General features: G+C 38.4%; 1 protein-coding gene across 3 annotated transcripts in view; it reads right to left on the reverse strand.

Annotated features, from left to right (window-relative positions):
• The window catches only part of GRID2 (glutamate ionotropic receptor delta type subunit 2), a 1637701-nt gene that overhangs the window by 333227 nt on the left and 1290571 nt on the right, over positions 1-13903 (reverse strand). For all 3 annotated transcript variants that reach the window (XM_045284270.1, XM_045284271.1, XM_004703263.4), the window contains exon 13: positions 971-1166. In XM_045284270.1, the coding sequence (XP_045140205.1) occupies positions 971-1166 (196 nt within the window). The remainder of the gene's footprint in view (positions 1-970; positions 1167-13903) is intronic.

Genomic DNA, 13903 nt, shown 5'->3' on the forward strand with positions numbered 1-13903 from the left:
CTTTTGTATGCTTTATTCTGTAACAAGTTTGTACCGATGTAAGGTTTATATTCTAAAAGTATCTTTTGATTTTAATTAACAACAACAAAAACATTCCCTGACACTACTATTTGAAACTACTTTTCAAGCATAGAAATCTAACTTGGGATCTCAATGATCATGCCAGAGAAGGTAAGCGGGAAGAGAAAAATGTATTCCACGAAGGCTGCTGCAAATGACATCAGTGACTCACTCAGCATCCTCTCGTTATCGATTGCATGCTGACCACGGTGCTTTCCACATCATGGAAGATAATTCCATGCAGAAAACCAACGCAGCTCTCTCCCTGGACACAGACAGGGCCCGAGGAAGACAGATTTTCTTCTGTATAAATGTTTATAAAGCAGTCCGGGATACAAATCTACTTGAAGTATCTTTTTTTTTACATAAATAACTTCTCTCCAAGCCTCTTTTGGTAAGGTTACTTTTAAATGATGGTTGTAGAAAAATAAGATATAAATAAAAATGTTCACCTTTGAAAACAGAAACAGATATTTCAAGGAACATATTTTGCTGACAACTCGTATTACTAGATAACGTCACACAATCACACGTGAAGGTAAAGTGTTCATTAAAAACAAATGTCCTGTACAAAATTTACCCTAAACTTGAAAAATAATCTGACAACTGAAATGATATTTGGAATAGGATTTACAGCCTTCATCCTTAAAATAAGTCCTTTAACAAAGTCCAGCTCATATTTTTTCTAGCTCTGGGAGGCCATTGAGAATGTAACCATTGGGTGCATCCCAAAAGACTGAATTCTCTGTTTGACTGAGTCTCCTCAAAAAACCTAAATTAAATAAATAGACGGTATAATTAAACTAAAAACTCATTTTCAGAATTTAAGGAAAAGCACAAATCTCAACATAGCAGCTGGAACACAGGAAACCACATGTCAAAAACGCCAAGTGAAGGACCATGCTTGTACCTTTTGAATGCCTGCTTGCGACTCCAGAACATTGTTCTCTGATCCGTTGCTTCGATTGATCATCCGCCACATCTGGGAATACATGCTGTCCCTCTCGAAGGGATTCACCCCCTTGATTCGGACATGCTCATATACTGCCGAGTCCAAGACTGTGCCATACGGAATGTCGGTTTGCTTGGAAAGGTCCTGGAGAGACCTTGAGTATCGGTAGAGAAGAGAGACACAATGGAGGACTAAATTATTTCCTAATAGAAATAGAGATGAAAGCTGTCAAAATAATATAAATGAGAAAAGGTGAAAATTTGCTTTTCTTATTTTTCGTGTTAATCCAAAGCAACCAAATCGCTGCTATTGAGTCCACGCTGGCTCTCCGTGACCCTCTCCGTTGTGTTAGGTGAATGGCCCTCAAACAAAGGACACGGGGACATAATCAGGACGGAAATGAAGGTAAAACTGTCTTTTTTGACCTTCGTAGGGGTAAGGGTTGGGTTAGATTGGCGGTGAAGAAAACCAAAGCAATTCGATCAAACCAAAGACAAATTAAATTAGATTGCTAGGTATCATAACTTGGTTGTTTTATTTTATTTTTTCAATATGTTAGACATGTTAGGCTTATTTCCTTTAGGTGGGAAGGCTAAAATATTTTTATAAAATAATATGTTCTGTAAAGATCATATTTTGCACTCACCTGCTTATACATTTTTAAGAATTAGAATAAGTATTTATTTATAATGTTATTGATAGTTTTACATTTTTTGGTGTACATAAAATCCAGGATAGGTAAATCTATAGATACAGGAACTGGATTAATGGATTCTTGGGTTATGGCAGAAGAGGTGGGGCAGATATGGCAAGCTAATAACAGTGAGTACAAGAAAAAAGAAAATGTTCTAAAACTGACTGTGATGATGACTGTGTAACTCTCCTTAATATGACTGAATTGCATTATATGTGAACTAAATGAAAATAAAACTCATACAAAGAAAGACAATAACATTTAGAATAGCTGATCACAAGATTTTGTCTTATTGAATTTTATTTTAATGGCACATTTATGCCATTACATGTGTTATTAATTATGGTAGTTATTACTTACTGAATACTACATACATATCAGGCAATTGATAGACATTACCCTCATAGTAATGCCTGAAGTTCAGAATTATTTCAACTCATTTGAGAAATGAAGAGACTTACATGGAAGGAATTGGTCACTCCCTCATGTGACACAGCTGGTGAGGAATAAAACGAAGATTCCTGTGTTGTTATGTCCAGTCCCACAGTCTAACAGTTTTGCATATTCTTTTCACTGCCAGGTATTGGCTCATTCATTTTGCTATGTTTAGTTTACAAGTTTGTGCATTTGTGTGTGAGGCCATTTTATTTGTATTCAAATAGAATACATTTTATACTTCTGGAGAGCTGAGATGTTTTCGCTTTACTTTTTCTCAGGCATCTACTCTAGGGTTTCAGACAAGTCTCTTCGTGATGGGTGTTGTCTACGTGTCGGGGTTTTTAATCTCTAGATTATTGACCATTTTCCTTTGATAAGAGTTTCTGATCTATCTATATTTTTTTAACTTTCAGAAACAATGATCGTTCCATTGAAAATCCTTGAATTTGTATGTGTGATCAGAAAGGTAAGGATTCACATTTGTAAGCGTGTGCATTGGTATACTGTTCAAAATCACATGCTAGTGCACTTCAAAGACACTAGCTTGTGGAATGGGCACAGATACGATGAAATATTACACCACTTTTTTGAGCAACCATCAATGTCCACAACATTCTACTCCCATGAGCTGTGGATCTCCTCTCACAGCTACCTCCGACTTCCTGTTCTGTTTCTTGAGGAGCACGCTAGTGGTTTTGTGAGGTCTTTCCCAGCATCACCAGCAAAGCAAGGACATGAGCAACATTCTGTCAGGTTTCCAGGCCAATGCTCTGTGCAAATACATTCTGTAAACAATGCATTAGGGGCTATGTGTTAGAAGAGTCAATGCGACAACTTCTAATGGTAACTTCTAGTAGGAACTCACTCCAATTTTACTGAATTTTGTGTTGCTGATGTTTATCATGTCCTCCATGCAAATTCCCATTATCCCTCTTGGCTCTATATATCCACTGTATGAAATGATGCATTTAAAAAGTACTTTGAAAAGAAAATGTTACTAGAATGTTCTAAACGATTGTGCTAATGCCAACATCTATGAAACAGAATATAAATAACAAACTCTGATGGAAGTACACGTGAATAAGTGAGGGCAAAAGCAGAGTAGCAGGGCACTGGCTCCTGGGATACCCTGTAATTGCCCTAGGAATATAGCAGTGAGTGTTGTTTAGCACTCACGTGCTACTGTTGCCAGTTGTAGAAGAAAAGCTATAGTAATACGGTAACATTTTAACATATTTCCCAATGTTTAATGAAAGATCCTGTAACGTAGTAACATAGGCGATAAAAATGAAATGTATTTATTGCATTAGAATTTAAATGCTAAAGCACTTAGGAACACTAGAGAAAAATTGTGTCTTGGGTTGAGGTCTGGTCTCCTCTGTCTCTGCCAGTAGAGAGGAGAATCCAATTTCACACCAACCCAAAGTCAGTCGGCACAAGGCAGAGTTCAGATGTCTCCACCCTCCATGTTTCATTATTCTATTCTGACAGAAATCATTCCTCCCATGGCACTCTGTTGGATTAGATCATTTGTCACAATGGCCATGGAGAACTCACCGACAGTCACAATTATGAAGGGTTATTAAGGAAGCGAGGCAGCCCTTGTGGCATAGTGGGTTAGGGGTTGGGCTGATAAAAGCAATTCAGCAATTTGAAACCTGCCTCCTTGAAGCAGGAGAAAACGAAGCTTTCTACTCAAGATTTACAGTCTCCGAAACTCATAGGGCAGTTCTACATTGTCAAGTCTGACTGTTATGAGCAGTCTAATGAGAGTATTAGGGAAGCTTAAAGATTACTAAACGGTAAGGATGCTGTTCATTTGTTCTTAACCATGTGGTTCTTTGAGCGTTGCTTCTCTGATCCAGGATATCTGCCTACCATTCTGCCTCACACTTTCAGCAGTGCTTCTCTGCTCACTCTCATGGTCTCAGTGCTCTTCGACTCTGTCTCCTGGTCTCAGTGCCAGGACTCTGCTGCCTTCATCACTCCCGTCCAGGATCTCACACACTCAACTGGTGGTTCTTCTTTCTTGATGGTCATGGGATTTCTGTCGCTGCTGTTGAGATGGTTTTCTTATGCCCAGAGAAATGGCAAAACTGACAAGTCACCTCTATTAGTATGTCACACACCCTATTTGCATGAGTTTATTTGGTGGGTGGTACAAGACAGGATTAAAACAGCTATTCCAAATAATTTCCCTTCACCACAGACCTTCCTCCACTTTGAGTCTTGACCTCAGTTTAGCCCTTAGTTGAGAACTTTATGACTATTTGTGAGCAATCTGGCAAATTTGCCCTCAGACAGAGTATGCTTGATGGTAGATTACAACTTCTGGGCCAGCTCAAGAGCAAGGAAGTGGGGTACACTTGTACTCAGTGTTGCCCAGAGAATCAGGGAACATGCCTGAGTGTGCCCTTCCTGATTTACTGAAAACAGTCACTATGCTAACACCATGCTAGGTAGACAGGTGGGGTTCTGACAGGTATGATGCTCACACACATGCTCATGAGCCATACATAGGTAAAGATTTGATCTGCCACCAATCATGATTCTATAATTAACCCCATGAGTGCGAAAGCTTGAGGCAAAGAGGAAGGAACAGTAAGAAGTTAGATAATAGGGCTTAGTGATAGAAGCAAAGCTTTATTCAAACTCACCGTCATGGAGTCAATTCCAACTCACAGTAACTATGTAGAACAGAATAGGATTGCCTTGTGGTTTCCTGAGACTGGTAAATCTTTATGGGAGCAGAAAGCCTTGCCTTAATCCCAAGGAGTGTCATCAGGAGGTTTTGAACGGGTGGCCTTATAGTTAGCCACCCCACACGTGACCCACAATACCACCAGTGGTCAAAAACCCAGTTGGAGATCACATAATGAATATTTGAATAACCAAGGACTTCTTTATCACACCTATTTTGAGAAATGTAAATGGTGACTATATAGCTGGACCTCAATGGAGAGAATGTATAGGAACCAAATTGACAACATCCTTAGAAAAGTACAATGGAGAAGCTCAACATCATCAGTCAAAATAAGGTCAGTGGCTGACTATAGAACAGATCATCAATTACTCATATGCAAGTTCAGGTTTGTGGAAAGCAGAGAGATTTCTCCCAAGTTGTCTCCCCAAAATGTACCCCAAACTTAGCTGCTTGCTTCACATGGCAAATGACTATTCACTTGGAGGTCAGCAGAAGTAGGTCACGGGTTCTTCTCCCTAAGGGTTATCAGCCATCCAGAGCAAGCAGTCACCATTGTTTATCCCACAACAAGTAGGACCCACTCCCTTCTGATAAGGATAGTAGTTGACTGTTTCCTTGTAGGAGACTCCAGAGAGGTCAAGTCCACCCAAGGGTGGCCCAGGTTAGGCTGCCATCATGAATCTAGGTTCCGCCCATCTTGTCACATGTATACCTCTAGTCCCTCTTATTCCTATGTGCACACCCCTAGCTCATCCCCTTCCTGTCATGCTTATGCCTATCGTACATCCCCTTCCTATGATGTGTATGCCTATTGTACTGCCCCCTAAGTAGTTATAACCCTTGGTTAGCAATAAAGCTGGTCTCTCTTGCTCTCGCTCCTGCTCTCCCCACGAGGAGCACCAAGCGGGGCTGAGGTGAGCGCGCTACCATGAATTGTATCTGACTCCATGACTTCAATTTCTCTTCTATCTCTCATGCTCTCTATGACTTCACTGTAATCTGTACTTATCATCACTGTACAATTGTGCCTACCAGACCTGTGATGACTTGTTGGGGCCACTCTCTTCACCCACACAGGTTGAGGTTTGAAGAAAATTAAAACAAATCCACTCGAGCCAAAAGACAGCCTTGATTATATCTCACCTGAATCCAGACACAATGAACATTATTGTCTAGACACCCTGAACACTATTGACTGCAGAACAGATAAGTTGTGGGAAGACATCAGGAATACATGAAGAAAGCAAAAAGTTATTGAAAGGAAGGAAACAAAGAAAAGACCAAAGTGGATGTCTGAAGAGACTTTGAAACTTGTTCTTGAATGCAGAGTAATTCAAGCAAGTGGAAAGGGTGATTAAGTACAAGAACTGACCATAAAATTTCAAAAGGCAGCCCAGGAAGACATTAGAATGAAATGTGCAAAAGTCTGGAGTTAGAAAATCAAACGAGAGGACCACACCTAGCTTACCTTAAGCTGAGAGAACTACAGAAATGAATCAAGTCTTGAGCTTCAGTAGTGAGGCTTTCTACAGGAAAATAGTAGATGACGCAAGAAGCATCAAAAGAAGATAGAAAGACGCTCAAGAGTCACTGTACAAAGTGGAATTGGTTAATATTCAAACATTCAAAAAGTAGCATGCATGTGATAAATATATATGGAACATTTAAAGAAGTCAAAGCTGCACTGATGGCCTTAGTGATGAATAAGACACTGGAAATTGATAGACTATCAACTGAACTATTTCAAAACCTGGTTCATCTCTCAAAGCCTTTGCTCGGTTATGCCAACAACTCTGGAAGATGACTATCTCCCCAGTTGATTGGCGAGGTCCATATGTGTGCCTATTCCAACTTATGTGGCTCAAAAGGATGCAGACATTACCAAACAATATTATTTATATAATATAGGAGTACAATTTTGTTGAGGTTAATTAATAAATGCTTGCAGCAGTGCCTCAATAAGGAGCTTCCAGAGATTCAGATTGAATTCAGAAGGGAATGTGGCATGACAAATATCCCTGCTGACCACAGCTGGGTCCTGAGTGAAAGGAGAATATCATAACGATGTTTACTGTGTTTAATTAACTACGACAAGTCAATTCACTGTGTGGCATGTAACAAACTATGGATAACATTGCCAAGAATGGGGATTCCAGTACATGAATTGTGGTCCTGTGGAATCTGAACACAGATCTAGGCAGGTATGGGAACAAAACAAGGGGATTCTATGTGGTCTAAAATCAAGAAAGGTGGAGGTCAGTGCTCTATTTTTTAACCACATTTATTCAATCTATAGCCCGAGCAAATAGTCCAAGAATCTGGACAAGGTGGAGAATAATTTGGCATCAGATTGGGGGAAGGATCATGAACAACTTCCTTTATGCAGATAGCATACCCCTGCTTGCTGAAAGCCAAGAGACTTGAAGCAATTCCTGATGATCAGACTATAGCCTGCAGCAAGAACTCTCTTTCTCTCCTTCTTCCCCTTCCCGCTCCCCACCCTTTCCTCCTCTACTCTCTCACTGTCATCAATGGATGCTGACTCCTAACAACCTTACAGGACAGGGCAGAACTACGGCTGTCAGACTCCAAGGCTGTGTCTCTTTATGGGGGTAGAAAGCTTGTGGTTTTAAAGCTTGTGGGCTATTAGCAGTCTAATGTGTGACTTCTATACCAACAGGGTCCCTCAGTGTGGATTATTCAAAGAAAAAAAAATTAAAGACATGACAACTAACAGCTTCATGATTGGACCAATAGATAGCATCATGGTACATGGAACAAAGATTTAAATTGTCAAGGGTTTCACTTTGATCCAAAATCAGTGCTCATGGATGCAGCAGAGAAGAAATCAGATGATGGATTATGAAGGTCAAATCTGCTGCATAAGACATCTTTCAACGAGTAAAGAGCAAAGAGGTTACTCTGAGGATTAAGTTGCACCAACACACATGGTATTTTCAATTACTTCATGTGCAGGCGGAAAATTAGACACAATGAATAAGGAGTACCACAGAAGAATTGATGCATTTGAATTATGGTGTTTGAAAAAAATATTGAAAGTACTGTGGACAACCTGAACAAACAAATCCGTCCTGAAAGTACTTCTGCCTGAATACTCCTTGGAAGCAAGGATGATGAGACTTCTTCTAAAGTTCTTTTCCCACATTTTCAGGACAGATCCCTGGTAAAAGGCATATTTTTGGAAAACTATTCAATGGGAAAAATGAGATGGAGCAACACAGTGGCTACACCAATGGGTTCAAAATAACAACTGTGTGTTGCTGAGAACTGGGTAGTATTTTGCTGTTATATAAGGGTCACTATTAATTGAAACTGACTCAATGGTAACTAACAGTAACAACATGTTAGCATCTAAACATTAGTAACTGGTCGATTTAAATATTTACTCTAATACAGTAGTATGTAATAAACTTACCCATTTGTCTTTCTATAAAAAAATGTTGGGGCTTTTAATATAATCATACCTAGCTTCATCTAAAATATCAGTTTTGCAACCTGACGTCATAATTCAAATAGTTTACTTTGTTAAACAGCTTTGCATTCGATAGATTATTTTAAGTAATATCAATATATTTCCTGTGCAGAGTTCTTAAAATCAGATTTTTTATTCAACACATTATGTTCAACACACTTCAAGCTTAAAAGAGCAGTGCATTTTGTAACTTAGAACAGAGCTATGTTCCCGCCAGCTTCATTTCTGATGCCAAGTTAAGCTTATAAATTTGTCTTGGGACATAGCTTGCAATAAAAATTACAGCTTTTCTGAATTTTCATCATCCCATTACAGAACACCAAGATAGCAGCAAAGGTGACAAAAATAGAATTACTGAAGCAAAATGAACACTATAGCTTATTACAAAAAAAAGTAAAGCCATTTAAAATGCAGCACAGAAAAAGAATGCCTATTATAAGGGTTCACTTGCTATTTTGATGATGATAAGATTTTAGAACATGATAGGAGAATTGCTATGGCCTATGGGTTACTCTGCAAGGGTAACTCCAAAGTTATATTCTGAGTGGATATAATTTTGATGAGAGCAATCATTGTTTTAAGTTGGAAAACAATCCTAGACTCACCAGTAAATACATAATATAGAAATGTATTTACCATGGCAAATATGTCTTTTTAACTGGTAGTGTTTACTCAGGCTACAGAGGAAATGAAAAAATCTAAAGCACGCCAGACAATATACTTATCCTGATATAGTCCATTTCTACACCCAACCATGTGAAATCCCTGTTTACTCACACAAAAATGTAGTGAATGCTTACTTCATGAATATATTAACCCTGAGACCTCTCCCCCGTTACCATACCTCCATGAACTCAGCTAGAGTTAAAAAAGAGAGAATATCTATTGTATATGGCGATTGATGCTAGAAATAAAATGTCTTGCCACTCTAATCAATTTTATTTTTTCAACATCTTACTGAGATTCAGTTTTATTCTTCACACCAGTTTCCCATAAGACCAGCCTGTTCCCATGGGACACTGGACAATGTTGATGGCTGATACGAAGTAATATTTAGCTATGTGCATGCATATTACATATACTGAGAACTTGAGTGATTTAGGGTATTTATAAAAAAGTACTTTCTAGGAATTTAAGTCTTTTGATAGTCAAAGGTTTTTGTCAACGTTGTGGGCCATGATTATCAATGATTTGCCAGTTAAGACATAAAAAAACCCATGATGAGATGTAATGCAATATAATCACGTCTAGGATGGGTTCTACTATGGACAGCCAATCAATTGAAAGGAAGTTTTGTGGGAAAGCTTAGTGGCTTTTTGCTGGGTCTAAATTTTACAGCAAGCTCTACATTTACCTCCTTTTCTTTGGACTTGAGCCAGAGGCCCACCATCTTGCGTAAAGACCTAGGAGCTGTCAGCAGCCTGTCATCTTACTACCAACTTTACGTTCCTTCACCTCTGCATCTAGACACCTGCCACAGACCTGCTGATCTTGGATCCATCAGCCCCTATGGTGACATGTGCGAGAAAAGGCCTCCAGCTTGATATGTGACTTACTTATTTTTAACTTGCCTGCATCTACATCTGTGTGAGCCATTTCCTTAATATAAATGTTTCTCTGTTTATACATCCATACGCTTCACTGGTTTTGCTTCTCTAGGGAGAGCCCAGGCTTGTACAAGCTAGGATCTATTCACTGACCGCATTTGCATTTGAAAGCTGACAATGGATGAGGAAGACTAGAGAAATGAATCTTGGGTAAAGCATGGACTTCCAGAAAGGTAAACAAAACTATCTTAGGGGAAAAACGTATAGTCAGAATGCCCTTTAGAAGCCTTCGTGATGAGATTTCCTTTTATGTTCTTTGTTATCAGGTGTGATAGGAACCTTGATAAGAATTTGATGGTTGGGAAAGCTGAGGGTCCATAAAACACAGGAAGACCCTCAGTCATACAAATTGACACAGTGACTGCATCAATGGCTTCAAATGCAGCAACCATGGCGAGGCTAGCACAACACCCGGCCAGTTTTCCAGAGGCCTGCTGTGAGTAGACACTAACCCAAGGCCCCTACCAACAACAGCACCAGGCTACGTTCAAACTTTTTTCAAGAGAAGAATAGGCATTTAAAATTCTTTCAATGACTTAATATTAATTTTGACATATATGTGATAGTCTTATAGTAGATATAAATTATCTGATAGCAATAGTTCATCAGTGGGTAGGTTAGATTTTAAAATAAGACAAGTTAGTTAATGGGGTGTGTGATGTTAGGTACACTGTAAACCTTAGTTTCCTCTTCAATAAAATGGATATAATAACATAATACCTTTTCAAAAATTTATAATTAGTGGCCCTGTGACATCAGCATGTGATCAATGTATCTGTTTTTTCACATAGATCGTTTTACATTGATTTTACTTCCTAGAATGCTTAATGATTTTTTTTTTTCTTATCAGGGGCATGAAGATTCTTTTAAGATATGTAGGCAATTCATGCATTGGCGCTGTAATGTACAATTTCTCTTTCACATAGGACATGATATAAATCAGTGATACTTCATCGCAAAGTCTTTGGTACATTTGTACAATGTAATAAAGATATAATATAATACAATAAACTTAATGAATGGTTATTAAAATTTGCACTTATGAAACCATATCAACTAGTTAAAAAATTACCTAGTGCCTAGCTGCAATGTAGCTTTTACTCATAATTTCCTAACTTCTTTTAGCAAGAAAGCAACTGTTACCAAGGTAAACAGCCCAATAACACTCATAAATCTCACTGCCCTGTCTTCACCTCAAGAATAATTGTTAAGTCTTATAGACTAAATGGAACAGAATGGAAAACCTAGAAATAAATCCATCCATCTACAGACAACTTATTTTGACATAGGGCCAAAATACATTAAATAGAGAAAGAGAGTCTATTCAACAAACGGCACTGCCCAAATTATATTTCATTTTGCAGAGGAGTGAACCAGGACCCATATCTCACTCTATATACAAAAATGAAATAAAAATTGATTAAAGGTCTAAGTGTAAACCTTAGAATTATAAAAATCAACAATGGAAAACAGGACCAAACTTAAGGCCCTCAGTATATAATATAAACACACTATCAAATATAATGAAACACACACACAACAGAAAACAAAATAGGTCTTCTTAAAAGCCAGAGAATTGTGTACATCAAAAGATGCTATCAAAAAATTAAAAGAGAACCAACAGATTGGGGGGAAACTGACTATCATATATTGGATAACGGACTAATTTCTAAAATGACATAAAATGTTGTAACAAGAAGAAGAGAAATAATCCAGTTTTAAAACAGGCAGAAGACATGAACAGACAGTTCATGAATGAAGAAATCTAGGTGCCCAACAAGCAGATGAAGAACATTTGCAATCGTGAGCCCCTGGAGCTCTGCCAATCTAAACCATGATGGGACGCTCCCCGACACTGGCATAGATAGCCAAGTTAAAAACAAGCAAGCAAACACACCAACAAAAGCACCTCCGAATAGAACCAGTGCTGCGGAGCATGTGGAGAAGTCGGGACCCTCGTCCACGGTGGGTGGGACTGACTGCGAAAGGACACCAGCCCTGTGGAAAGCAGTGTTTCGCCTTCTCAAAACACTAGGAATAGAAGTCCGTCCGGCACAGCAGCCCCTCCGCTTGGGATAGACCCAGTGTGGGATTCAAATAATTTCCCAACTGACTGCAGTTTTAATTATAACAAAAAGGTAGTTTATGATTTCATACAGTTAATACCTAAACACGAAAATAACAGAGGGACAAAGAACTAGATTATATTATAAGAAAAAAGGTTTAAAATATTAATGAAAAATATTAAATTATACCTACCCCAAATAATAAAACTGTTCTTTTAAAATATTTCCATATTGTTTTTGGGTCAACATCTTTACTTGCAATGTCCTTTGCTATTATCTGAGCACAATCGGCTACGTGGTTTATCCTTAACCGTCTTTTCCCTGTAGAAGTAGCCCCGTCCCAGTCCTTTAGAGGTAGGCTCATTAGACAACAGTCATTGTGTTTGATCTATTAAAAACAGGCAGCTTCTCTTCTCTGAACACGTTATGTTAATCTTTTTAAAACCCTTTCCGTTGCTCCTGAACTTAACAGCATTATTTCTGACAACATTTCTCTCTTTGAACCCGTCCTATGGAAATGTGAGGTAAAACACAAAGCTGAAATGAACGACAATGTGTCACTCTAGTTGTTTGGCATTTCCTCTTTCTCTCTCTTTTTTTGATTTTTCTCTTTGTTATGTGTTTGTTTACTGAAGTAACAAATGCAAAGAGATAAAAATATATTTCGGCAAAAGTATACGTTTTATGAAATGAATAAATGTTACAACATAGTTTTGTCTAATTTTTTTACACTTATGGATGGAATGAACATTCCTATGGGTGCTTAATATATAGTGTTGCACAGATAAACTTTTAAAAAAGAGGAAAGAATGTAAATTTGTGATTTCCACATTGGGCAGCTGCCCAATTAGAGAGAATGTTGATTAAACAAGTAGTTCACCAACGCATCAAAAAATTAGGAATCTGTTCTCCCAGACTGCTGTGAACCACCTGAATCCCACCACTGACATACCCGGAAGAAATAAGATGCTGAAATAAGAGCTAGGAGAACTAACTCCCTCCCTAAAATCGAGGGTGGGAGGAAAGTGGTCACTACGCAGAGTGCTGAGGAGAGATGAGTCTAGAAAATCATAGGCAGAAATCTGAGGTCAGTAGATAGAAATCTAGCTGGGCAGGATCTGGTTTCCAAAATTTTCTGTATTTTTGCTATGTCTTGTTTTGTTTAGTTTTTGCATGTTCATACTGGGGTGTATCACATAGGTGTTATGTCATTGGAGGACACTCTCTCGAAATTGTGTTATGTCTTTCAGTATTTGAAATACAAGATTGATGATCCTATGGGGACAGCAAGTATCTTAAGGGTTTCAGGGGGAGGTGGAGACAATTATAATAGTAGTTGGGGGGAGACCAAGCCAAAGAGTCCATGTAGAATAAAAATGTTTGGAACTGGATTGTGGTAGCAATTGTATAATTCTGCTTAACGTAATTGAACTATGGAAGGTTATGATATATGTGTTAAATCCCAACTAATAATATAAAAATACTTAAAAGCAGAGAATACCCAAAATAAATAAATAACATGCATTTTAAACTTGAAGAGAAAAGGAAATCAGGAGCCAAGCATGAGCAGCTAAACGTATACCATGCTTCTTGCTTGTGATTCACAACAGCAAAAAGATGAACACCTACATGACCGTCAGTAGAAGAATGGGAGGCTTTGGTACAGACATTGGATGGGGTAAGATATGATAAAATAATAATAATTTATAAATTATCAAGGGCTCGGGGGAGGGGGCAGTGGGGGCGGGGTGAGGAGCTGACCCCAAGGGCTCAAGTGGAAAGCGGGTGTTGTGAGAATGATGAAGTCAACATATGCACTAATGTGCTGGACACAAATGATGTATGTACGGATTGTGATGAGTTGTATGTGCCCCTAATAAAATCATTAT

Source organism: Echinops telfairi, unplaced genomic scaffold (assembly GCF_000313985.2).
Source record: "Echinops telfairi isolate 266 unplaced genomic scaffold, ASM31398v2 ScPeMD7_7468;HRSCAF=8506_0, whole genome shotgun sequence".
NCBI classification, from domain to species: domain Eukaryota; kingdom Metazoa; phylum Chordata; class Mammalia; order Afrosoricida; family Tenrecidae; genus Echinops; species Echinops telfairi.